The sequence below is a fragment of the Eriocheir sinensis genome, chromosome 15 (genome assembly GCF_024679095.1).
Source record: "Eriocheir sinensis breed Jianghai 21 chromosome 15, ASM2467909v1, whole genome shotgun sequence".
Lineage (NCBI taxonomy): Eukaryota > Metazoa > Arthropoda > Malacostraca > Decapoda > Varunidae > Eriocheir > Eriocheir sinensis.
Window position 1 is genome coordinate 805001 of NC_066523.1, and position 27500 is coordinate 832500.

Here is a 27500-nt window from a genome sequence, read left to right on the forward strand (position 1 = left end):
GTGAGGTGCTTCCTTGTACAGTGAAGAGGCCACACGAAGTCATCCGTCTGTTGCTTGTTGATTACCTGACCAGCATTCAAATTTCCTTTAGTTTACAATGTAGTCTAAGTGAGTGTGTTGTGCGAGGTGCCAGTAATCCTTGCCAATAACCATTCCTACAAGTGTTGTCTTGAATTGCTTTAGTTTTCGACGTTTTCTTAACTGACAGACGGAACATAACACTCCTGACGGCCATACCAGTGCATATATTCGTAGTCTAATTAGGAGTGTCGTGCGCGGCGCCAGTAACCCTTGCCGTGTGTGTCCTTCAAGCAGGAGTTCAGCTACAACGAGATCCACAACCGCCGCGTGGCGCTGGGCATCACCTGCGTCCAGTGCACGCCCGTCCAGCTGGAGATCCTGCGGCGCGCGGGAGCCATGCCCATCTCCTCCAGAAGGTACGCACGGTGGCGACCCTCACGCCCTCCGCCTGGACGGATGTAAAGGAAACACTCAACTTCTTATCCATAGATTTGCATGTATTTTTTAACTTGTATTCGTTTGAGGTTTTTTTTTTATCAAAATATTTATCTATTTACGTGTATTTAATCTAGAGAGAGGATTAGATAATCAAGGTTTGTTTATTTATGTGTGGAATCTTCGTCCGTTCAGTATTTACTTCTTCCAATAGTTATTTAGGAACTTTACCAACCTACCATCCTTCCTTCCTACCTACCTACCTACCTACCTCCCTTCCTACCTACCTACCTACTTTCCTACCTACCTGCCTTCCCACCCCTCTGACACCCTGCCCCGCCCCTAGTCACGTGCCCCCTCCCGCCCGGCAGGTGCGGCATGATCACCAAGCGCGAGGCGGAGCGGCTCTGCAAGTCCTTCCTGGGAGACAACTCGCCGCCCAAGCTGCCGGAGAACTTCGCCTTCGACGTGATGCATGAGTGTGCGTGGGGCTGCCGCGGCTCCTTCGTGCCCTCCAGGTGTGTGTGTGTGTGTGTGTGTGTGTGTGTGTGTGTGTGTGTGTGTGTGTGTGTGTGTGTGTGTGTGTGTGTGTGTGTGTTGCATTACGTTATGAAGGGCGTTTCTTTGTTCGTCATTGGTCATCCTCCCCCTCCGCCCCGCCAGATACAACTCGTCCCGCGCCAAGTGCATCAAGTGTCTGTACTGCGCCATGTTCTACAGCCCCAACAAGTTCGTGTTCCACTCGCACCGCCTCGCCGACAGCAAGTACGTGCAGCCCGACGCCGCCAACTTCAACTCCTGGCGGCGACACATCCGCCTGTACGGTGACCCGCCCATGGAGGTGGAGCACGCCTGGGAGGACGTGAAGGCAATGTTCAACGGCGGCACCAGGAAACGCCTCATGGCCGCCAACACACAGGTAAGGGCCGCCGTCTTGGGGGCTCAACAATACCTTCAGTGTTAGGGTTGTAAGGACAGTCATGTTGTGGGTGTTGTGGAGTGAGTGATGGTTTTGTCAGGGCACGTGGCCTCACCCCGTGTGCGGCGCTCTCATCACAGTAACCAACTTTTGCCTCTGGCAGCGGCGTGTTTTTCCGCAGGGCCAAAGTTCCCGCGTCAAATCCCCCCGCCTGGAGGCGCCGCTCACCAAGCCCCCTGCCTTCGCGCCGCCCGCCCTCAAGGCCGTGGGCTCTGACCTCTCCTACCCGCCGCCCTATCTCGCGCCCCTGCCTCACCCCTACCCCGCCCACCACAAGGACGCCCACCAGACCTTCGTGGACTACCTGTGGGGCTCCAGGAGCTCGCTACCGCCCCTGGGGCTGCCCTATCCCCTGGCGGCCTGGCCCAGACGACCGCTCCCCAGTTTTCCTCCCCTGCCACTCACGGACCCCAGGCCAGACCCCGCCGCAGAACTGCGGCCCCCAGACACCGAGCCTCCCGTCCTGCGGCCCGCCCACCTGTCAGCCTTCACGCCCGTGGCCCGCGCGTCGCCCACGCCCACGGTCAGTGCCAGCAGGGACTCGGGGGCGCCGCTGCCGGACTCCAGCAGGCACTCCGACGACGAGACGGTGGACATCGAGGCCACGGACGACGACGCAGACTATCACAGCGACAATTACAAGAGCGGCGGCTACAAAAACAGCTACTACAAGGCCGACGGCCACAAGGCGGACAGCTACAAGCCCAGCTCCACCAAGCACCAGGGCCTCGAGGCGGGCCACTACAAGGGCGAGGCGTACAAGGCCGAGGACTTCCCGAGCGGCGGCGAGGCGGGCGACGACCAGGCGCCGGGCGAGGCGGAGGTGGAGGAGAGTGGCGGCGCGGCGGCGGGGCTCGCGCGGCACGAGGAGCGCTGCCACAGGGACGAGAAAGGGCAGAAGGAGGAGCGAGCGCGCAGGGAGGAGCCGAGCACGAGGGAGGAGCGGGGCCTGAGGGAGGACTCCGCCCACGCCACGCACCCCCACGGGCGGGGCGGCGGCAGCCCCGTCCCCGCCGCCAGCAGCAGCAGCAGCAGCGGCGGCGGCATCTTGGAGCCCCCGCGCGGCGCCCTGGAGGTAAGTGCTCCTGAGGGAGGGTTGAGGGGACATGTACACGATCATTATTACCATCATCATCATCATCATCATCACCATCAACACCCACACACTGTAGACCGTCATGTTTATCCACCAAGACTCCGTGAAAACTCTAGCACTTACAGATGTCACCTCACTGCTTGCCCCTTGACCACCGCACGCCACCAGCCACGCATCACCGCCGCTCGACGTAGTGGTGGTGGCGGTGGCAGTAAAATAACAGCCCTCTCCGCCGCACGCCTCGCCCGCCCGCTAAGTCCCGCCATTACCTGGATTCCTTACGTAAATTTGAGGCGCGCGGTAATGGTTTTAGGGAATAAATATTGTGGACGGTATGCGTGGCGGGGTAAGTGTCGTGGGGGGGGAGGGGGAACGGGGGGAGGAAGAGGAGGAGGAAGGGGAAGGGGAGGTGTGACGGCGCTCGGTCGTAATCAATGGTCAAGAAAGGCTTTAATGTGGGGAGGGGAGAAGGGAGAGGAGGAGGAGGAGGAGACAGGTGTTTGTGTGCGTGCGTGTGACACAAGAGAGAGAAGAAAGGAAAACGTGGGAGAGTGAGTGGAGGAACGGAGGTAGGAAAGGAAGAGAAAAGTGAGAGGGGTGGAGGGGAGGGGGAAAGGAGAAAGAGGAAGAAATAAAGGTAAATGGAGAGAATTGGAGGAGTGGAGGTATATCAATGGAGGGAAGGAAGAAAGAGAGGAGTGCCTGGATATATACCACTGAGAAAGAGAGAGAGAAAGAGGGAGGGAGGGAGAGAGAGAGGGGGTGAAGGGAGAAGTGGAGAAAGGGAGGGAAGGGAGAGAAAGGCTTGGAAATATAACACGGGGACGAGGAGGGATAAAGGAAGAGTAAGGGAGAGAAATTAAGGAAAGTAAAGGAAGGAAGGGAGAGAAAGAGAAAGGGAGGTAGAGGGAGGGAGAGAAAGAAAGAGAGGTTGATGGGGGAGGGGTATCGTGGCAGCTTATTCCTCCCATTACAGACTTCACCTTTCCTATGCAAATGAACCCCGGCGTAATGCATAGAGGAGTGGCGCTCTAATCAATGGCTAAGACTGTTTACCTGCGCCACGCCTCCACGTCCGGCCTTCCCCTCTGCTCCAGGTGTGTGTGTGTGTGTGTGTGTGTGTGTGTGTGTGTGTGTGTGTGGACGGGGACATTACACCTGGCCCTGACCACCACCACCACCACCAACAACAACAACAACAACAACAACAACACCTCCACCACCACCAGTTGCATGACTCCCGATTCTTGTGCCTTTCACCTCCATCACCATTACCACCATCACCACTATTGTCATCACCACCACCACCACCACTCACTACCACTATAATATCGTTACTATCATCACCATTACCACCACCTTCATCACTGTCATTACCACCAGCAGCTTGACACCACCACAATAACCATTAGTGACATGTAACCTCCCACCTCCCTTCCTTCCTTCCTTCCTTCCTTCCTTCCTCTTTTCCTTCCTTCCTTCCTTCCTCCCTTCCTTCCTTCCTTCCTTCCTCCCTTCCTTCCTTCCTTCCTACCTTACGAACATAACATACCTTGACTTTTCACCACAAAAACACTTACCACCACAACCACCACCAGCACCACCACCCACCTTCCCTCCTTCCCTCCCCCTCCCTCCCTGGTTGCCATAATGTAACCCCGTTGTACACACATAAAGAAAATCGCCCGCAAACAAAATTACACGTGCCGCCTTGCGTGGATATTGAGGCTCATTACGGCGGGAAGGACGGACGCGTGTGTGTGTGTGTGTGTGTGTGTGTGTGTGTGTGTATTGACCACACACACACACACACACACACACACACTCGTAAAATTGCCAATTATCATTATTTGTGAAACACTTATGGATGTCTTGAGGAAAGGAGGGAGGGAGGGAGGAATGGAGAGAAAGAAGGGAGGGAAGGAGGGAGGGAGAGGGAGTTACGAAGGGTGAGAGAGAGAGAGAGAGAGAGAGAGAGCAATTATTTACCTCCTGGCTCTCGAGAAACGATTACCTTAGGAAGTCAAAAAGCCGAGCGAAACACACACACACACACACACACACACACACACACACACACACACACACACACACAGAACACATCACCCCCACCCCCACCCCCACCACCTCCACCACCACCACCATCATGTGTCAAGCCAGGACCAAGCCGCCGCAACTGTTGACCCGCCCTTCACGCCGCTCTCGCCGCCTCGCTTAACTTATTTGTGGAGCATTTGATCTGTGTAGCCGCCGCCATCCATTACCACCACCACCACCACCACGGGAAGAGCGAGGAGAGAGAGGGAAGGGGAGGAAGGAAAGGGGGATGAAAGGGAGGTGTGACGGGAATCTTCTACTTTCCCCTAACTTTCCCTAATAAATAAAAATACCACCACGGGAAGGAGAGGAAGGAAAGGGAAGAGGAAGGGATTGGGAACCCACTACCCACCACCACCACCACCACCACCACCACTCCCTCTCCCTTTCTCCCTTTCTCTCCCTTCGTTTTGGTATAGTTTGTCCCCGTCAGGTGTCCTCCCTCGGCGATGTTTGACGCTACGCAAACTGACTTACCGACCGATCATACGTAAGCTTGTCACCACCACCACCACCACCAACAACAACAACAACAACAACACGACCTCGACCACCACCTTCACCACCAGAGTCACGGAATTGCCTAAGAGTATGTAGTGTGCTGTCTTCCCTGTATCCCTTCCTTTGTCCCTCCCTTCTTCCCTTGTTCCTGTTCCTTCTCTCTTATCTTTCCTTCCCTTGTTCCCTGTTCCTTCCCTTCCCTCCTTTCCTTGTCCCGTCCCGTCCCTTCCTTTCCCTTCCTCCTCCCTTAAAGCACCTGAACATTTTCTATTCTCCCTTCTGTTCCTCCTCTCTCTCCTCCTCCATCACCCCCTCTCTCTCTCACTCCCTCTTCTAGCACCTCCTTACTGTCTTCTTCTTTTCCTCTTTTTCTTCTTCCCCTTCTTCCTTCCTTTCTCTTCCTCTATTACTCCTTTACCTACCCTTACCTTACCTTCCTACAACCCTTCTTCTCTTCCTCCATACCTTTCTTCTTTTCTTTACCTTCCTTTCCTTTCTCTTCATCTTCTCTTCTTTATCCACCATCTCCTTATCACAACCTTCCTATAACCTTCCTCCTCCTTCTCTTTTTCTTCCCACCTTCCTTCCTTCCTTTCTACCTTCCTGCAACCTTCCTCCTCCTTCTCTTCCTTCCTGCGTTGCTATCTCTCTTAGTAAAGGTCGCCTCCCCGTGTGTCACCTCGGGCGTAACTTTTAAGCAAGAAAAATGAGCCAAGCGAACGAGTATTACCCAGAAAGGCAGGAGGCGAGTGAGGTCACGTCGACAGCCACCACAGCACACCGCCACCGCCCCGGCAGCAGCAGCTCAAGTATTCGATTAATATTTTAAAGTCAAACACGGCCAGTCACTTTATTTTAATTTTTCTGGAAGCGAGAGAGAGGGAGAGGTAGGGAGGGCGAGGGAGAGGGATGGAGGGAGAGAGAGGAAGAAAGAAGAAGAGGAAGGGAGACAGGGAGGGAGAAGGAGAGAGAAAGAGAGTGCGAGGGAGAGGAAGGGATAGGGAGATAGATAGATAATGAGAGAGAGGATAAGAAAGAGAAGGAAAGAAAACAAAGAAAAAATAAAGGAGACAAAAAAGAAAAAAATACATAGACAAATAGATTAATAAACAGAAAGAGCAAAAAAAAGATAGATGGAGAGAGAAGAAGAAAAATGGAAACAGTAAAAGAAAAAGAAAGAAAGAAGCCGAATAAATATATAAGATAGATAGATAGAGAGATAGATATATGACAAGGGAAAGAGCCCGAGAGAGAGAGAGGTGGTGGTGGTGGTGGTGGTGTCGGCGGTGAGGTCAGGTAATTAAATAAAACATGTAACACTTTTAAATTAGTCCAACAAGAAAAAGTGGCTTGATGACTCCCAGCGAGCGCTCCACCACCACCACCACCACCACGAGACCCAGCCAGCCATCCACCTATCGACCCACGCCCACCACCACCACCACCACCACTACCCCCACCATCACCACCACCACCACCACTACCACCCACTACCTCAACCATTACCCATCACTACCACCACTACCATCCACTACCTCCACCACCCACTACCACAACCACCCACTACCTCAACCATTACCCATCATCACCACCACCACCACCACCACTTTCGCCCTCTCTACTGTCATCACCACAACCACCCAGGAGTAAAAGAAAAATGCTGGTGTTTTCTTCTAGTTTTTTCTTGTTTTTCTTTTTTGTTTTAGTTTTTTTTTTAATCACTCCATTACCACCACCACCAACATCACCACCACCATCACCACCACCACTATTACCAACCACCACCACCAGTAATTTCTTATAAGTTTCATAGATAACTTTAACTCATCTCTTTTTGCATATTCATAACATTTTATCTTTTCTTATCTTTTCTTTTATAGTCTAGTTGATTTTTTTGAACCACCCTTATCTCACCACCACCACCACCACCACCACTCGTGAAATGTGATTACCATTAATTGAGGGAAGTGGTGGTCCAGGGCCCGCCTCCATAACAAACACGGACACACTCTCTCCCTCCCTCCCTCTCTCTCCCTCCCTCTCTCTTCCCCTCTCTCTCCCTCTCTCTCTCTCTCTCCCACTCTTACTTTTAATTGTTCTCACACCACCCAACCCTCACTCACTCCTCTCCCTCTCACTCACTTTCACTTTCTCTTTCTCCAATACGTCACTTTCTCTCCCTCTCTCTCTCTCTCTCTCTCTCTCTCTCTCTCTCTCTCTCTCTCTCTCTCTCTCTCTCTCTCTCTCTCTCTCTCTCTCTCTCTCTCTCTCTCTCTCTCTCTCTCTCTCTCTCTCTGCTCCTTGTCTCTCTCTTCTCCTGTCTGCATTGTTTTCCTTTCTCCCTCACTCACTTCTCTTTCTCTTCTTCTTTTCCGATACGAAACTTCTTTTTTTTAACTTTATTTTGCTCTTCTTTTCTGCTCCTACTCCGTCCCTCTTCTCTTCCTCCTCTCATTTTCTCCTCCTCCAATGCGTCACTCATCTTCTCTCTCCCTCTCTTCTACTCTCTTCTCCTCTCCTCTTCCTCTTCTCATTTTCTCTTTCTCCAATACGTCCTACATCTTCTCTCCTTCTCTCTCTCTCTCCCGTGGTGTGGTTGTGCCCTTCTCATCTCATTTTTCTCTACTTTCCTCTTTTTTAACTTGCCCTCATTTCGCTTTTCATAGTCCCTCCCGTTTATTCTCCTCCTCCTCCTCTTCTTCATCATCCTCTTCTTCCAACACTGTTCTTCATTTTCGTGTTTACTTCCATATACTCTTCGTCATATTCATAATTCTTCTGCGTTTTCTGCTTTGTGTTCTATTTCCTGGTTCTCCTCCTCTTCCTCAGTACCTCTTCCTCTTGCATCTCCTCCAACTGTTCCCCCCTTCAGTTCTTCCTCCTCTTCATCCTCCTGTTCTCTCTGCCTATTCCTCTTTTTGCTCCTCTTCCTTTTTAGTTCTCTTGCATATCCTTCTCCTCCTCCTCCTTCCCTACACCTCCTCCTTCTTCCTTTGTACCACCTTTCCTCCTCCTCTTCCTCCTCTTCCCCTGTACCTTCCTTCCTCCTCCTCCTCCTCCTCCTCCTCCTTCCCTACACTTCTTTCTTCCCTTATACCACCTTTCCTCCTCCCCTTCCTCCTCTTCCCCTGTACCTTCCTTCCTCCTCCTCCTCCTCCTCCTGCTCCCGGTTCGCCTTGACTAACACACGCGCACAGTACCCTAACATTGGGGTGTCACTCGATGAGGTCTCGACGGCGCCATCAAAAGTCGAGAGCAAAATCAGCCATTAGCCCGAATTAACTCGCGGGTGGACAATGTTATTAGCCGCTGGTTGTGCCGCGCAGGCCATTAGGCGGCATTGAGGGGCTGAATATTTAAACTAATCTGCTAAGAGAGAGAGGGAGAGGGAGAGAGAGGGGGATAGAGAGGGGAAATGTAATGCAGGTTGAGAGAGTGAGAGAGAGTGAAAGATAGAGTGAGAATGAGGGGACGGATGAAGAGAGATAGAGATAGATAGAAAGATGAAGAAAGAAAGAGAGTTAGGAAAGTGATAAAAGAGAGAATGATGGGAGAAGAAGAAGCATGAATGAATGAAGAGGGAGGGAAAGAGATGGTTGAGAAGGGAGAGAAAAAGAGAAGAAGGGAGAGAGAAAGGGAGAAGGAAGGACCATTTGAAAGGGATGATAAGGGAGAGAGAGAGAGAGAAAGGGAGGAAGGAGGGAGAGAGAGAGAAGGTAAAAGGGAGAGAGAGAGAGAGAGAGAGAGAGAGAGAGAGAACACTTAATACGTAACACACACACACACACACACACACACACAGGTAGTAATGAATGGGCCTTAGTTATCCCGTTAGTCTGATGAATGGTGACGGCGCGGCGGCCCTCGTTAAAATTAGCATAACTACAGCCACGCCATTGTTAACTGGGCGACGATGAGTTACTAGTAGTGTAGGGGAGAGGGGAAGAAGGAGGGGGGAGGAGGGGTGCTAGTGTGTGGGGAAGGAGAGGGGAAGGAGGGGGTGCTAGTGTGTTTGTGTGAGGGGAAGGAGTGGGGAAGGAGGGGGTGATAGTGTGTGTGTGTGTGCGTGTGTGTGTGTGAGGGGAGGAAGTGGGGATTGCGAGGTATTAGTATGTGGGGAGGAGTGGGGAAAGAGGGGACGTTAGTGTGTGTGAAAGGGTGCTGTCTGTGTGTGTGGGAGGGTATCTGTATGTGGAGGGGTGAGGAGTATGTGTGGGGAGGAGGGGGGCTAGTGTGTGTCAGGGGGTGGGGTCTGTCTGCATGTGTGTGGGGGAGGCAAGGGGGAGGGGGGGGGACTGTCTCTCTGTGTAATAATGAAACGGTTAACTCAGTTCCTTTAGCCGTCAGAGTGAAAATTTGCATATTATAGATTCACTGTCAAGAAACTTCGCTAAAGAGACAAATGCTTCCTTTCTTCCCCCTCCCAACTTAATATTTTCTGCGGTTCTTCCTCTCCTTCTTTCCTTTATTTTCTTTCTTCTTTTCCTCTTATACTTCTTCCTTCTCTTTCTTCTCTTTCCCTCCTTCCTCCCTTCCTCCTTCCCTCCATCCCTCCTTATATCCTTCTTTCCTTCCTTCTTTTCATCTTCCCATCTAACCTAACTTAACCTAACCTACCTTACCTCCTTCCTTCCCTCCTCCCTACCAACCTACCCCTACCCTACCTCTCTCCTCCTACCCTACCTCCCTAACTTAACCTAACCTACCTTACCTTCCTCCCTTCCAACTTCCCTCCCTCCCTACCAACCTACCCTACCCTACCCTCTCTCCCCTCCTACCCTCCCTCCCTAACCTAACTTAACTTAACCTACCTTACCTTTCTCTCTTCGAACTTCCCTCCCTCCCTACCCTCTTTCCCCTACCAACCTACCCTACCCTACCCTCTCATCCCCTCCTATCCTCCCTCCCTCCTTCCTCCCTACCACTAATACCTTTACCTGCTCAGTCTAACGGTAATACACATAACAGCCTGATTGCTACGTATTTCGCTTGGTTCCCGTCATTCACCGTCACAATAGAGGAAGGAAAGTGCAGATCAAACAAAGCACTCGGTGGATGGAAGCGATCAAGAGTTATTATACGAGTTCTTAATACGAGTGGTTTATGTAAGCAAGTTAGTATTTTTTATTGATTTTGGTTATTTGCTCTTGAGGTTGTAAAGAAAGTACTGTGTTAGAGATAGATAGATAGATAGATTGATTGATTGATTGATAGATAGATAGAAAGAAAGATGGAGAGATAATTAAAGAGATTTGTAAGAAGGGGAGAAATAATAAATTGACTAATGGAGGAGGAGGAGGAGAAGGAAGAGAAAAATGAAGAGGAAGAAGCGAAAATTGGAGAAGAAAAACACAAGATGAAAAGATAGACGAGAGATGAAAGAAAAAGAAATAGAGGAAAAAAGAGAGGAGGAGAGAGAGAGAGAGAGAGAACCTGGAAGAAGGGAGGGAATCATTTGTTTCCATCGTGACATCTACTGCCATCTCCTCCTCCTCCTCCTCCTCCTCCTCCTCCTCCTCCCGGACTTTTGGCAGCTGGTGTTTTCCGCTCCTCAAGAGACGTTCGCTGGAATGAAAGTTAATGGAACGTGTGTTTCTTTCACGGCCGTGTGCATTATTTTACCTTGAGCAAGATGGTTCACCTCCTCCTCCTCCTCCTCCTTCTCCTCCTCCTCCTCCTATTCCTCTTCCTCCGCCACCTGCTTTTCTTCACCTTTTTCCTCACTTTTTTTCTCCTCCGCCTTTTCTTCACCTTCTACCTCACCTTCTTTTTTCTCCTCCTCTGCCTCCTTACCTCACCTTACCTACCCTTGCCTTACTTTGCATTACCTAACCTTACCTTACCTTACCATTGAATAGCTACTTGATAAAGGCCGGTGACAGCTTTAACAAACACACACACACACACACACACACACACACACACACACACACACACACACACACACACACACACTCCCCCACACACCCCCACACGCACGTAAAAAATTATTCTCTATCCAACTATCTGTCTAACTAATTACCCAAATCACTATAAAAAACAATAACTACAACAACAACGACGGGAGACAGACAGACGGACAGACAGACAGACAGACACAGAGACAGACATTGAGATAGATAGATAGAGAGAGAGAGTATGACAAAGGGATGCATTGAGTAGGAGGGGGGAGGGAGAGGCTTGGAAAGAGAGGGAGAGAGAGAGAGAAGGGGGGAGTCGAAGGGGGGTACGGGGGGCAGGTCTGGCTGGCTGGTTGGCTAGCGAGCGAGCGAGCGTTAGATTAATTAAACACTATAATAATTCCTCCCCGTAGCATTTAGCCCGTATGGTCATTAGTTACCTGTGGACAATCAGAATCTAATTTCTTTATTTATACAATTACTTCAAAATCAACAACGCCGCGCCGGACAAGCGGAAACTGATGACCAGGGAGGGACAGGGGTGGCGGTGGCGGTGATGGTGGTGGTGGTGGTGGTGGTGGAGGTGGAGGTGGTGCACGAAACTAACTAACATGGTGACTCTGGGTGTTAATTTGGCGTGGGTGGGTGGGTGGGTGGGTGGTGGGTGGGTTAGGAGAGGTTCTGTGGGTGGTTGGAAATTTTATGGGAGGGTTAAGGTGCACTTTATGGGGGTTTGGAAATCTATGGTAGGGCTTCGGGGGCTCTATAAGGGGTTGGGGACTGTATGGGGATTGAGGGAAGAGGAGGGGGAGGTGGAGATGTGCTTTGTGGAGGGGGGATGTGGTTTGCCGTATAGTGTGTGTGTGTGGGTGTGTTTATGGGGAGGGGGTGAACGAATATTTTTTTGTGTGCATGTAATAATTTTTCACACACACTAACACACACAGAAAAAAAAAAGAAAGCGGGAGTTGACAGACAAGTTCATTTCTCTCTCTTCCCCTTCCTCAGTCCCTTCCTTTCCGTCCCTTCTCCAGCCCTTCCTCCCTTTTTTCCCTTTCCTCCTATAGAAAAATACTATCGACCTGCTTTTCCTTTCCTCCTCCGGCCTACCATCCTTCCCTCTCTTATGTCTCCTCCAAACTCTTCTTTTTTCTTCTCTCTACCACCCTTCCACTCTCCTCCTCCTCGTCCCTCCCTTCATCCCCTTTCTATCCTTTCCCTTTCACTCCTATCTCCTCCCCTACGTCTCCCTCTCTCATGTCTCCTCCATTATCTCCTTTTTCCTTTTCTCTACCATCCTTCTACTCTCCTCCTCGTCCCTCCCTTCATCCCCTTTCTATCCTTTCCCTTTCACTCCTATCTCCTCCCCTACGTCTACCTCTCTCTCTCGCCTCCTTTCCTTCCCCGCCTCCCTCTTTCCATCCTTCCTTTCGTGTTCCTATCGTTTAGTATGTCCCTCAAACACCTAGGTCATGCGTGTCGCTTAAGTCCTGCCGTTTTAAGTCTTCCCTGTCGCTTAGGAAGTCCGCCGATCACTTAACCCGTGGTGCGTGCGTGGCGCCGCTTAAGTCTTTCTCGGTAAATCGCTCAAGTTAAAAGTCGCTTGATCTTAAGAGCCATTTGTGTGTGAGTGTGTGTGTGTGTGTGTGTGTGTGTGCGTGTGTGTGTGTGTGTGTGTGTGTGTGTGTGCGTCTCATCGTCTATTCAAAATTTTCATCATTCTTCGCCACTCACTAAGTACGTAATTCCGTTTTCGCTTTTCTCTCTCTCTCTCTCTCTCTCTCTCTCTCTCTCTCTCTCTCTCTCTCTCTCTCTCTCTCTCTCTCTCTCTCTCTCTCTCTCTCTCTCTCTCTCTCTCTCTCTCTCTCTCTCTCTCTCTCTCTCTCTCTCTCTCTCTCTCTCTTTTCGTTCTTTGTGGTGAAATTCCTTCCTTTTGTCTTTCTTTTTTTTCTCTCAAGTAATTTAAAGTCTCGAGGTTCAAATTTCTCTTCTCTTGAATAATGAAACGTCTGCAATGCGGCCTTTCTATCTTAATTTCTTTCTTTCTTTCTTTCTTTCTTTCTTTCTTTCTTTCTTTCTTTCTTTCTATCTATCTTTCTTTCTTTCTTTCATTCTTGCTTTCTTTCTTTCTATCTTAATTTATTTTTCTTTCTTTCTTTCTTTCTTTCTTTCTTTCTCTCTTTCTTTTTTGCTGTCTTTAATTTTTTTGTTACTCGTTCTTTTAATCTTTCTTTTTCTCTCCTCCATCTTTTTCTCTTTTTCTTACTAATTTCAATCCTTTAATCTCTTTCCTGCTTTCCTTCTTTTCTTTTCCTGTTTCATTTTCTTACATTTTTCTTACATCCTTTCTTTTATATTCATTTATTTACTTATTGTTATTTCTCTTCCTTCTTTTCCTTCCTAATTTCCTTCCATATTTACTCTCTTCCTTAATTATCTTTGGTCTATCTATCTTTCTATATTTTCTTTTCTCTTTCTCCCTTCAGTAATATTTCTTTCATTTTTTTATCATATGTTTCCTCTTCCTCTTCCTTCCCTTACCCTCCTTCTCCTTTATTCTAGTTCACTTGGTTTCCTTTCACCGTAGTTTCCTCTCTCCTCCTCTTCCTCTTTCTTTTTTCTCTCTCTTCCCCTCGTCCTCTCGCTAGCTCCCTCTTTTCCTCCGCTCCCCTGTTTCAGCATTCAATTCTTTCTTTTTCTTTTTTTCCTGTATAGTTTTTCTTTACACTGTGTTATTCCTCTCTGCTTTTCCTCCATTCCTCTCTCCTTCCATCTCTTTTTCTTTTTTTCACTCTCCATCTCTCCCCGCTTTCCTATTGCCTTCCCTTCTTTTCCTTTCCCTTCCCTTCCATTCCATTTCCTTCCCTTCCTGTACTTTCCCTTCCTTTCTCTTCCCTTTCCTTCCCTTCCCTTCCCTTTCCCATCTCTTTCCTTCCCCTATCTTCCCTTCCTTTCCCTTCTCTTTCCTTCCCATCCCTTCCCTTCCCTTCCTTTCCCTTCCCTTCCCTTTTCCATCTCTTTCCTTCCCATCCCTTCCCTTCCCTTCCCATCCCTTCCCTTCTTTTCCTTTCCCTTCACTTCTTTCCCTTTCCTTCCCATCACTTCCCTTCCCTTTTCCATCTCTTCCCTTCCTTTCCTTTCCCTTCCCTTTCCTTCCCATCTCTTCCCTTCCCTTCCCTTCCCTTCCCTCTAACCTGTGTTCAGCCTGTTCACAATTCCCTTTTTTTCTCTCTTTTTTTAACTATCTCTTTCAATATTTTGTTGTTTCTTTACTTCACCTTAACTTTTTATCTCTCTTTGCCCTCTCTTCCTCGCTTCGTTATTTTGCAACGGTACTCCACCTGTCCCATTCTCTCTTAAATCCCTTTCTGTTCCTTTCTTCCCTCTCTGTCTCTTCCCTCTGTTCCTTTCTCCTTTTGCCTTGTTTCCCACGTCTGTTCTGTTCTATCCCTCTTTTTATCCATTTACTTCTCCTCCTTCCCTCTTCTCCTTTCATATCCTCCTCTTCCTCTCTCTTCCTCCGTCTCTTCTTTATCCTTGTCTTCTTTTTATGCCTTCATTTCTCATCCTTCCCCTCCCTCAGTCCCTCTCTTCCCGTCCCTCCTTCCGCCCTTCTCCCCCTTTTTCCCTTTCCTTCTATTAAAAAACTACCAACCTGCTTTTCCCTTCCTCCTCCTTCCCTCCGTCATGTCTCCTTCACACTCTCCCTCTTTTTCCTTTTCTCTACCATCCTTCCACCCTCCTCCTCGTCCCTCCCTCCCTCCCTCCTTCCATCCTTCCTTTCGTTTTCCTATCCTATCCCTTTTTCCTTCACTTTTCCCCTCCTTTCTACTCTCCTTCTTTCCCTTTCCCCCTACACTCCTATCTCCTCCCCTGCGTCCCTTCCTCTCGCCTCCTTTCCTTCCCTCCCTCCCTCCTTCCATCCTTCCTTTCGTTGTCCTATCCTATCCCTTTTTCCCTTCACTTCTACCCTTCCTTTCTACCCTCCTTCCCAACCCATCCCATCTCTTATCTATCTTTCCCCTCGATGCCCACCATACTTTCCGTCCCTTCTTCTCTCCTTCTCCTACGTCCCTCTCTCTCTCTCTCTCTCTCTCTCTCTCGCCCGGTTCCCATGCTCCCCCCCCCCCCCGCCGCCGCCGTTACGTTGTTGCGCGCTGTTGTCGAATCAATATTGAGAGTCGACGGCGGCAGAGTGCGAGCCTCAAGCTATGAATGTTTGATGAGTGGCGCTGATCACACTCAATGGCCGGTTAAATAAACACGCTAAAAGAGAGCCACGAAGGGAGGAAGGAGGAGGAGGAGGAGGAGGAGGAGAAAGAGGAGGAACAATGAAGGAGGATGTTAGTGGAGGAATAGGAGGAGGAGGAAAAGAAGGAAGAGGAAGAGAAAAGGGGGGAAAGATGATAGTTTGAAAAGAAAGGAAGGAAGAAAGGAAGGAAGGAAGGAAGGAAGAGGAAGAGGGTGATTTGCGTTGGTAAAGAGGAGGAGAAAGAGGAGGAGAAGAAGAAGGAGAAAGAAGAAGATTAGTAAGGAAGGATAGAAAGGGAAAAACAGGAGGAAGAAAGCAGAAGGAGGAGGAGGAGGAGGAAGGGTCAAAAAGAAAGGAAAAGGTGTAAGAGAGGAACGCTAAGTGGTGGTGGCGGTGGTGGTGGTGGTGGTGGTGGTGGTGGTGGTGGGCGTGGCGAGGAGTGAGAGGTAAGGAAGGGAGGAGGTGTGAGGAAAATGTCGGTGCACAAAAGGTTTTCAACTCTTCTTTGTTTACCCTTCCTCTCCCCCGTGTGTGTGTGTGTGTGTGTGTGTGTGTGTGTGTGTGTGTGCGTGAGCGTGTGTACGTGCGCTTATAGTTAATTTGAAGGGCTTAGACTAATGATCCTTTACACCATCAAACAGGAACTAATGATATAATGCGGGTAATTGCTTTTCTTCACTTTTCTCTGCGTCTTTCTGCGTCGCTTGAACGTTCCCTGTGTGCTTAAGGCCCGTATTCCTTAACGTATGGTCACCTCAGTTCGCCTCTTTGAAAAGCCTCTCGTGTACAAGTTATTGGGATTTTCATGGCCTGTTTTGTGATGGTAGGGACAGTTTTACACGACTTCTGGGCCTTGAACGGAAAAAGTCACCCCTCAAACCCGTATTCTTAAGCATATCGTCATCTTAGTTCGCCAGTTCAAAATATCTTCGTGTACAAATTGCTGTTGAGGTTTTCATGGACTGTTTTGTGATGCCAGGGACAGTTTTACACGACTTCTGGGCCTTGAACGGAAAAACTCGCCCCTCAAACCCATATTCCTTAACGTATGGTCACCTTGGTTCGCCTCTTTGAAAAGCCTCTCGTGTACAAGTTATTGGGATTTTTATGGCCTGTTTTGTGATGGTAGGGACAGATTTACACGACTTCTGGGCCTTGAACGGGAAAGCTTGACCCATGGATGAAAACCCGGTTGATCTTCTCAGGCACCTTGGAAAAATAGTCGTAAAGGGAGTCCGATCCGATACGTTTAAAAATATGAACCTAAATGTGATTCCCTTACTTAGCTTTCATGTCGATAACTCAAGTGCGAATAAGTGTTTGGAATCGACCGTCTGAAGCACTTGGAGCACTTTATTTTTTTGTATTAGTTGTGTTCAGTATTGCGAAGGAGTGTTGCCATAAAGTTCCGACATACATTGCTGTGATAAGTAATTCATTTTGTTCTTGTTTATTTTCTTTAATATATTTCTCTCTCTATTATAATTTTATAACAGTAGTAGTAGTTTTGCTAATAAGTGTTGCCACCAAGCCCTGATCCCATACATTGCTGGAATAACTGTAGGAATAGATTACCTATATAAGTGTTTTAATTCAATTCTCCCCCTAGAGCACTACGCCACAAGGTACACGTACTTATAATAATAGTAGTAGTAGTTTTGTTAATAAGTGTTGCCATCAAGCCCTGATCCCATACATTGCTGGGCTAACTTAAGGATAAATTTCGTATACAAGTGTTCTAATTCAATTCTCCACTTAGAGCACTACGCCACAAGGTACACGCACTTATAATAGTAGTCGTCAGTTGTGCTAATAAGTGTTTTTAACGTAATCCCGAACCCATACGTTGCTGAAACACAATTTTGGGGGTATTTTGCGTGTGAGTGCTTTTGCGGGTTACGCCACGTGGAACACTCGCGTATATTCGTTAGTTGGTAATGGTTATGTGTTTTACCGAAGTCCTGTATCCATATCCTGCTTATGTTCGCTAGTATTGACTGTAAGTGTTTGACAATAGAGGCAATTTTAGCTACTCATTCACATTGTTTTAGTTATTTTTCTTTATTCTTTCCGTCCATTTATAGATTGCAGTAATATTTTCTCGCTTTATCTATCCATTTATACACTTCTAGCATTATATTTTAGTTTATCCTTTCATTTACACCTTCATCCTTCTCCTACTCCTCCTCCTCCTCCTATGACCACAGATGTTGCGCCGACTCAACGAAACTTTCCAACTTTCCTCCTCCTCCTCCTCCTCTTCCTTCCTCCGAATCCTAACCCTTCTCTTCCTTAACCTTTACCCTTCATTTATACAGTTTTAGTAATATTTCCTCCTACTCCTCCTCTTCCTCCTCCTCCTCCTCCTCCTCCTCCTCTTCCTTCCTCCCAATCCTAACCCTTCTCTTCCTTAACCTTTTCCCTTTATTTATACAGTTTTAGTAATATTTCTTAATTTTAACCCTTCATTAATATGTTTCTATAATATTCCATCACGTTATCAATCAATTTACGCATCTTTATTAATATTTTCTCTCTTTATTTATTTTATCTATTATTTCCTTTTTTCTTCGCTTTTTTAATTAATTTACATCATTTCTAGTAATATATCCTCGTTTATCCATTCAAGTTACACATTTCTATTCATTAAACATCCGAGAGTTATAATATATCCTTCAGCCTTTTTATTATAACCACTCAATTACACTTTATTTTCATTAATATACATCCAGGTGACATAATTACAACCTCCGTTTACCACGTCTCAATCCTTCTCTCGCGTGTAAGATTTTTCTCCCCCTTCACCCACTCGCTTATTCACACAAGCTTCATCTTCTTTCATTAGTAAGCGTTCGAGTCTCAGGCTCTTCAATATATCTCTCCCTCCCGCATTCACTACCACTTTCTCCTTTTTTTTTAGCCTCCCTCTACCCTCCCTTATCTCACCCTGCCTCATCCTAGTCTCCCTTCTCCTAACCTGCCTCACCCTAGTCTCCCTTATCACACCCTGCCTCACCCTATATATTTTGTTGTCTATCTCGTTTTTTTTTTTCTTCAGGAGAGTTAGATTCTGTTTCGTCAATTTTCTTAGTGTTCCGTCTCTTTATTCTTGTATGTTTGGTTCATATCGTATTTTTCAAGAGTTATTTTTCGTTCCTTTCTTTCCTTACAATGTCACATCGTCCCATTCCTTTATTTCACCCATATCGTAAAATTTCTCCTCATAACTTTATCCATATATGAACTCTATATGGCAATCTATTTATATGTATGAATGCCTGCATGCCTGTCTGTGTATGTATGTCTTTCTCTGTTAGTCTGTATGCCTGTCCGTCTCTCTAGTTATACGTATATCTACCTGTATGTGTCTGCCTGTCTTTGTCTATTTTTCAGGGATATTGGATCAAAAGACATACAAGAAGTAAAAACACTCAGACACACACTACATACTGATCACACACATTTTTCTCTTGTCATTCTCTCCCTCGCTCTCTCTCTCTTCCCGTCTCCCACTTTCCCACCTTATTCAATCGCCCTCCCTCACTTTCCCACCACGACGCAGACATGCCGCATACATATCCCACCGCTGCCACCATTTATATTTACCCACAACTTAAGTATGAGGCGTTCTGGCGGTCGTAAAGCTGCCGGCCCCGAAAGGTTGGGCGCGGCGGCCACGTGTCGGGGCGTGCGGGAGACATTGCGAGGGTAACCAGGCGGCACGGGAGGCACACAAACCCTGCTGCTGAAAAATGTTTGAGGAAGATTCAGTGAGTGGTGGAGCCAAGGGGACCGAGGTGTTGTTGTTGTTGTTGTTGCTGTTGTTGCTGTTATTGTTGTTGTTCGTGGTGGTTGGAGAGGTTAGAGGAGGAGGAGGAGAAGGAGGTGGAATATTGAAGAGTATATGAAGTAAAATATGAAGGAAAGGAAGAAGGAAAAACAGGAATATGAAGAAAGAAAAGAGGGATAGAGAGATACAGTTTTACAGACAGACAGACACACAGATAGATAGAAATAGATGACAGATAGATAGATAGACAGGTGCATTGATAGATAACACCCTTTTTAATCTTTTCTTTGTCTTTCCTCAACCCACTCCATCCCCTTTCCTACTCCTTTCTTTATTGCTCGCTTTCCTCGCCTTCTTTCTGCTTTTTCTCTCCATCCAAATTTTTATGGTTCTAATGTTTTTTCCTTTTCTCTCCTCGCCTTTCCTTTCCTCTCCTCTCCTTTCCTCTACCCCCTTTTTTCTCCCTTCCTCCATCTCCCTTATTTATTTTCCTTTCCTTTCCTCTAATTTGCTCGTCTTTTCTCCCCTTCTCCCCATCCTTCTTATCCTTTCCCTCCCTTTCACTTTATCCCGTCGTTTTCCTTTTTCCACGCCCTCTTTTCCTCTCCCTTCCTCTCCTTTCCTTTCCCTCCATTTCCTTTATTTCCTCTCCTCACTTCTCCTCTCCCTCTTCTACCCTCTCCCCATCTTCCCCCACCCAGTCTTCCCTCCCCTCCCAACCTTCGTCTCATATACCTGGAGGGAAGGAAGGCGAAGCGGGGAGAGGAAAGACGAAATACCCAGAAAGTCGGGTCGAGGCGAGGCGGAGTGGGTCGGGGAGGGTCGGGGAGGGTCGGGACGGGGCCGGGAGGGAGGGTGAAAGAAACAAGTGAGTGTGTTGTTCAAGTGTAACAAATATTTTCTGGAGGTTCTCTTAGCCATCGACTTTTCCCGAAACTTGTTAATCCAATACTAGAGCCGTTCCGAGGTGAGGGAGGGAGGGAGAGAGAGAGAGAGGAGGAGGAGGAGGAAGAGTAAGAGAGGGAGAGGGAAGGAGAGAGGGAGGGACAAAGTGGGGAGGGCAGCAAACTTTTATCCCTAACAATTTCAACTTTTCGAAAACCCTTGAGTAAAACAGGCAATTCCAGTCTGGTTAAAAACTTAAGATTAAATGTGCAGTCGTCTATGTAAAACTAAAACTTGGCCATCGAAAATTCAAAGGTGAAATTTCCGAGGGAGTTGAAGGGAGTTTGCGGAGGCAGCCTAGCGCGATGCAGCGGCCGGGCCCGAGGCGTGGCGTGGCCTGGCTTGGCTTGGCTCGACTCGGTGACTCGCTGGGAGATGAGTTAGGCGAGACTTGGCTTGGCATGGTTTGGCTTGGTTTAGCTTGACTTGGCTTGGCTTGGTTATATGGTTGGATAATTAGTTGAGCTGTGGATTAGGTTAGGTTTGGTTAGGTGGTTTGGCTGAGGTTGGCTTTATTTGACTTGATTTGACATGGCTTGGCTTGGTAGTTGGGTAGTTAGTTAGGCTTTAGGCGGGTGGGTGGTTAAGTGAGTTGGCTGAGGTGGACTTGACTTGGCTCTTGTTTGGTTAGGTGAGGTGGTTTGACTAAGCTTGACTGAGGTTGGCTTGGCTTGCTTTGGCTTAGCTAGAGTAGTTAGTTAGTTAGTTAAGTTATGAGTTGTTCATCAGTTGGATAGCTTCGTAGAGGTTGGTAGACTTGGCTGGATGATTGTCTATTTAAGGGTTGGTTAGGTAATTTGGTTAGGCTTGGTTTGGCGAGACTTGAAAAAATAAGGAATAGAAAGAAGAAGAAAAACAGGGGAAAGCAAATAATGGAAAGAGAACTGTATCTGGGTTATTGATATTGCTAGAATGGATTGATGTCAAGGGAATGGCCTAGAGAGAAAGACCTTGTTATAATTATTAACTCTTATTAACACTGTGATTAACTCGTCTATACCAGTCCTACTACTACTACTACTACTACTACTACTACAACTGCTATTGCTACTACTACTACTACTACTACTACTTCTACTACTAATACTATATCTTTATCTAAATTTCTCTCTCTCTCTCTCTCTCTCTCTCTCTCTCTCTCTCTCTCTCTCTCTCTCTCTCTCTCTCTCTCTCTCTCTCTCTCTCTCTCTCTCTCTCTCTCTCTCTCTCTCTCTCTCTCTCTCTCTCTCTCTCTCTCTCTCTCTCTCTCTCTCTCTCTCTCTCTCTCTCTCTCTCTCTCTCTCTCTCTCTCTCTCTCTCTCTCTCTCTCTCTCTCTCTCTCTCTCTCTCTCTCTCTCTCTCTCTCTCTCTCTCTCTCTCTCTCTCTCTCTCTCTCTCTCTCCTTTCTCTCTCTCTCTCTCTCTCTCTCTCTCTCTCTCCTCCTCCTCTCTCTCCTCCTCTCCTCCTCCTCCTCCTCCTCTCCTCCTCCTCCTCCTCCTCCTCCTCCTCCTCGACACGTGCTAACTCTTTCTCTTCACCTCGCGGGCGTTTCTTTAGTCAACATTTTCCCCTCTTGACTTTCCCTTCCCCTTCTCTCCTCCTCTTCCTCTTCTTCTTCCTCCTCCTCTTCTTCTTCTAGTTCTTCCTCCGCCTCCTCTTAGTCTTTCTTAGTGCGTTTCTCTTAATTTCCTTCTTTTTTTGCGTTTATTTCAACTTATCTTCTAATCTTCCTTCTATTCTTTCTCTCTCTTCTTCTGCCTCCCTTCCTCCTACCCTCCTTCCCTCCCTAACTCCCTCTCCTTCATACAATTGTTCTCCTTAAATCACCCAAACATCTTCATCTTCTCCCTCCCTCCCTCCCTACTTCTTTCGTTCCTTCCTTCCCTCCTTTCTTCCCTCCTTCCTTCCTTCTTTTCTTTCTTCCCTCACTCCTTGCACGATTTTCTTCCTTCCCTCCCTCCCTCCTTTCTTTCTTCCTTCTTTCCTTCCTTCCTTGCCTCCTAACACGCTCTCCTTCCTCCCTTCTTTCTTCCATCCTTCCTTCCTTCCTTCCTTTTCCTTTTCCTTCTTTTCTTATTTTTCCTTTTTTTCCTTTCCTTCTTCCTTTTCTTCTTTTCCTTTTACTTTTTTCCTTCCTTCCCAGAACGGCGACGGCACTTTTGCGTTTTCAGATTCGCTCTCCTCCTCCTCCTCCTCCTCCTCCTCCTGGTCTTGGTCGGCGGGATGCATAATGTAGGCGGCCAATATGGAGGAGGTGCCTGCCGCTACGCCCGCCCAGCAGCCATTCTGTACTGCCTCCATCGATAAGGCCGCGCGGATAGAGGCGTAACCCTCTCTCCCTTCTCCCTTCTTCCTTCTTGCGGCCTCGTCTGTGTGTGTGTGTGTGTTGGGGTTGGAGTAGGTGAGGAGGGGAGGTTGTGTGAGGGGTGGGGTGAGGGGGGAGGGAGGAGTGACTTTGTGTGTGCGTGAGGGGGGGTCAAGTCGCCGAAGTCCTGCGTTTTTCTCTTCTTATTTAATTGGGCTGTTTCTTAAGGAGGTTTGGCGGGACATGTTCGGGGGTTGTTCGCGGGTGTCTGTTATTTGCAGCTTATTTTATTTGTTAGTTCAGGTCGTTATTTAGTGCAGGGAGTGATTTTATATGTGTGAAGGGAGATCAAGTCGCCGAAGTACTGCGTTTTTCTCTTCTTACTTAATTGGGCTGTTTCTTAAGGAGGTTTGGCGGGACATGTTCAGGGGTTGTTCGCGGGTGTCTGTTATTTGTAGCTTATTCTATTTGCTATTTCAAGTCGTTAGTTAGTGCAGGGAGTTTTTTTTCTTCATTTACGCCATGTTAGTTACGTTAATTAGAGGGGATCTTCGTGTAATGCAAACGTTTTATAGAGAATGTATGATTTATCTAGTTTGCGGCGTTCTGCTATTCCTCTTCTTCCTCCTCAATATTTTCCTCTTATTCCTTCTCTTCCTCGTCCTCCTCTTTCCTCTCTTCCTCCTCCCGCCCTTCCTACACCTGTGTTTTCCTCTATTTCCTCCTCCTCATCGTCCTCCTCTACCCGTCTTCCTCCTCAATATTTTCATCTTATTCCTTCTCTTCCTCGTCCTCCTCTTCCCTCTCTTCCTCCTCCCGCCCTTCCAGCACCAGTGTTTTCCTCTATTTCCTCCTCCTCATCGTCCTTCTCTATCCCTCTTCCTACTCCCACTCCTCCCGCGTCTCCTTCCTATATATCGTCTTAATTTCCCTCCTCATCGTCCTCCTTTTTCTCCTCTTTCTCCCACTACTTCTCCAGAACCTGTATATTCTCCATCCTAGTCTGTATTTCGTTCTTATTCCTCCTCCCTTCCGTCCTTCTCCTCTTCTCTCCCTCCTTCTTTCGCCTCCAGCGACGGCCTCCAACAATCGTCCTCCTATTTCTCCTCTTTCTCCCACTACTTCTCCAGAACCTGTATTTTCTCCATCCTCGTCTGTATTTCCTTCTTTTTGTTCCTCCTACGCGTCCTTCTCCTCTTCTCTTCCTCCTCCTTTCGCCTCCAGCAACAGCCTCTCTCTCCAAAAGCCCGCAAGTCCCAAGTCCCGAGTCCCAGTACCGCCCCTTCACCGTCAAGCTCCCCCCGTCCCTTCCCACGACCCTCTGTGTGTACCTCATCATTTTTACACGCGGGTCATTCGGGTTGGCCCATTCATTAATGTTTTTAAGCGGCTTAGCACACCGTCCCTTTGTGCCCGGCTGAATGTAAGGCGTGTTTACTGTTCATTAAACACAGACACCCCCGCGACCCGCCCTCACGCCGCGCCCTCCTCTGTTTGTCGGGCCCAGTTTGAGTTATGATTTAGGGCACAGAGTAAACCCGGGTGAAGGAGGAGGAGGAGGAGGAGGAGGAAGGGGAAGTAAGAGGTGGAGGAAGACTCAGAAGAAATGGAGGCGTTGAAGGAAGACGAAAAAGTAGTAAAATTAGTGGAAGTAATGAAAAGAAAAAAAATGGTAGTGATTTAGGGCAGAGTGTAGGAGGGAAGGAAGAAGGAGGAGGAGGAGGAGCTGATGGAAGATGACGGAGAGGAACTGGATATGTAGGAAAAGGAAGAAGAGGAGGAGATAGATGAAGTTTTCGTCTTCCTAACAAAAAAAAATACTTCTTCTGTCTTTCAAATTTCAACACCCTTCTTCAAACATCATATTCATTACCTCACATCTTTCTAACCATTTCCTTTCCTTTATCTCACTACGAACTCTTAATCAGTAATGGAAAAACAAATCTTCATATATATAACAAAACTACTATTTCTTCTTCCTTTCAAATTCAACACCCTTCTTCAAACATCATATTCATTACCTCACATCTTTCTAACCATTTCCTTTCCTTTATCTCACTACGAACTCTTAATCAGTAATGGAAAAACAAATCTTCATATATATATAACAAAACTACTATTTCTTCTTCCTTTCAAATTCAATACCCTTTTGTAAACATCATATTCACTACCTCACATCTTTCTAACCATTCACATTCCTTTATCTCACTACGAACTCTTAATCAGTAATGGAAAAACAGATCTTCATATATATAACAAAACCACTATTTCTTCTTCCTTTCAAATTCAATACACTTTTGTAAACATCATATTCACTACCTTACGTTCTTATCCTTTACATCTCTTTATCTACACAAACTCTCAATCAGTAAAACAAAACACAAAATCCTCTAATATAACACAAAACCCTTCTCCCATCTCTTTAGACTCCACATCACAGTTAAATCCTATTGTTCTTTACGCCTTAATCCTTTAGTTGTCCCTTACATCATGGAGTGCAGCATCCCATTGTGGCGCCGCGAACACTCTCTCCCCTCACCCACAGCCTCCGGGAACAGCCTCTTTACCGTCTGTCTATAGCGTTTGTCCGCGTGTTTGCCCGAGCGAAGGGAGGAACAAGGGACGTCGCCGGCACAGGGGGATGAAAGCAGCTAGCGCCCTCTACCTCGTTCTCTTCCCTTCACCTCACCACACAAGCTTCTCTGTTACAGTCATATGCTTCTGTGCCCTCTGTTTGCTAAGTGGTGCCTCCCTGTGTCTCTCTATCTGGTTTATTCACTGTTGTTCCTTCCCTTTCTATCTTTTTAGCGTCGTCATTAACTGCTCTTCTTTTCCTCTCTCTCGCCCCCTACCGTGTTATGTTTGCTATGTGGTGCCTCGCTCTGTCTTCTGTATCTCTCTACATAGTTATATTCATTGTTATTCCTTTCCTCTCTCTCTATCTCTTTTGCTATTCCCTCCCTCTTCCCATAGACTCAAGCCTTTCTCTGTTACAAATGGTACTGTGTTACGTGTTCGCTATGTGGTGACTCCCTCTTTCCTCTGTCTCTCTCTACCTGGTTATTCAATGTTTATCCTCGTCATTCGCTGCTCTTGTCTCTCTCTCCCTCTTACTATAGACTCAAGCCTTCCTCTGTTACATATGGTACTGTGTTACGTGTTTGCTATGTGGTGCCTCCCTCTTTCCACTGTCTCTCTACCTGGTTATTCAATGTTATTAGTTCCCTTTGCATCTCTTTATCCTCGTCATTCACTGCTCTTGCCTCTCTCTCCCTCTTCCCATAGACTCAAACCTTACTCTGTTACGTGTTTGCTATGTTGTGACTCCCTCTTTCCTCTGTCTCTCTCTACCTGGTTATTCAATGTTATTAGTTCCCTTTTCATCTCCTTATCCTCGTCATTCGCTGTTCTTGCCTCTCTCTCCCTCTTGTTATAGACTTTCCAGTTCACTCTTACATATGTTACGAAGCTTCCTGTTTGCCTAATGGTGTTTTCTGTTGCCCTCTATCTCTTTAACCTGTCAATTACTGCTTTCTGATTTGATTTTCTTGTTCTGTTGTTTCGTGGCTTCAACTTTCTGCTCTTCCTCTTCTTCCTCCTTCCTTCCTCCACCCTCCCTGCTACGCCTCCTTTTGTATTCCTTCTCTTTTTCTTCCCTTCTCTCACTACGAGCCCTTTCTCCTTTCCTTCCCCTCTACATCCCCGTCCTTCTCCCTCTCTCTCTTTCCCTGCCCCCTTCTCCCTCTCCCTTCCTCCCTCACCCCATATCCCTTCCCTCTCTCCCTTCTTTCCCCCATCCCTCCCTCTCTCCCTTCCTCTCCCTCTCTCCCTCCCTCGCCCAGAGCTCTCCCTTGATTATGTTTGAGTGTTCCTGCCTTGACACTGCGGGCTGTTTGCTGGACATATTCTGGGAAGCTTTTTACCTTCTCTCCCTTACACACACACACACACACACACACACACACACACACACACACACACACACACACACACACCATTTTCAATCTTGTTTCCATTAGCGGAGATTTTCTATTAATAGGGCGTAATTTTTTGTTATGTTTGAAAGAAGGAGGAGGAGGATGAGAAGGAGGAGGAAGAAGAAGAAGAATAGAGAGGAGGAAAATGGGAAAAGGGAGAAGAAAATCACAAGGAAGAGGAGGAAAGTGAAAGAGGAAGAGAGAAAGGAAGAAGAGAAGAAGAAAAAAAGAAGAAGAAGAAGAAGAAGCAGGAGAAAGAAGGAAAAAAAGGAGGAAGATGAAAAAGAGGAAGAAAGAGAAGATGAGGAAAAAGGAAGAACAGACCGAAGAAGAAAGAGGAAAGAGGAGGAAGAAGAAAGAGGTAGAGGAGGAAGAAGAAGAAGAAGAAGGAGGAGGAGGAGGAGGAGGAGGAGGACGAAAGCTGCAAGAGACTTTATTCAGGTCAACCTTATTACGTGGCGCCCGCGTGTGTGTGTCCTTACTTCGCCCTCTCCTCCTCCTCCTCCTCCTTCTCCTTCACCATCTCCATCTGCTCTCACTAAGGAAGGAAAGGGTCTGAAGCAACCTCTCGTTAGTTAATTCCAGTGTCGCCCTTTTCCCGCGGCGTCTTGAGAGGGAGAGATGATGGCGGCTTAGGCAGTGTAATTCAGCTCTCCAAGACGGCGTCGAGGCGGAGGAGTGAGCAAGGCGGCCCAATTAAGGCTTCAAGTGGCCGCCGATGCTCCTCTTCAAGTGTTGATGCGGCCTCCGTGTGCCGTCTCATACGCCAACACATTGCATTGCTCGCCGCTATTACGATCCGACTCTGCCGCCTGCTTCTCGTCCTTCTCCGCCTCATCATCTTCGTTCTCCTCGTTTTCGTTCTCGTTCTCGTTCTCCTCCTCCTCGTTCTTGTTCTCGTCTTCCTCCTCCTCTTCCTCCTCCTCCTCTTCGCCCTCCCCTTCGTTTTCTTCGTTTTCTGCAGTTATCTCGTCTTTTTCTTCCTCTTCCTCGTCTTCCTCTTCGTTTCCCGTCATCACTATATCTTCCTACTCTATCTTCATCAACTTCCCATCTTCCTCGCCTTCCTCCTCTTCCTCGTTCTCTTTCATCTCCTCATCTCTCGCCTCCTCTTCGTCTTTTTCATCGTTCTTCTTCCTCATCGTCTTCTTTCTTCGACTTCTCCTTCGCCTTCTTGAATTTCTCTCTGTTCTACCTCTTCCTCCTCTTTCTTTCCATCATCT

The 27500-nt window shown here is 47.6% G+C and overlaps 1 protein-coding gene across 1 annotated transcript in view; it reads left to right on the top strand.

The window, feature by feature from the left end:
• The window catches only part of LOC126999060 (SKI family transcriptional corepressor 1 homolog-B-like), an 85747-nt gene that overhangs the window by 38921 nt on the left and 19326 nt on the right, over nt 1-27500 (top strand). Inside the window, exons 4-7 of the mRNA XM_050861439.1 lie at nt 316-437; nt 828-974; nt 1120-1375; nt 1539-2510. Of these exons, the coding sequence (XP_050717396.1) occupies nt 316-437; nt 828-974; nt 1120-1375; nt 1539-2510 (1497 nt within the window). The remainder of the gene's footprint in view (nt 1-315; nt 438-827; nt 975-1119; nt 1376-1538; nt 2511-27500) is intronic.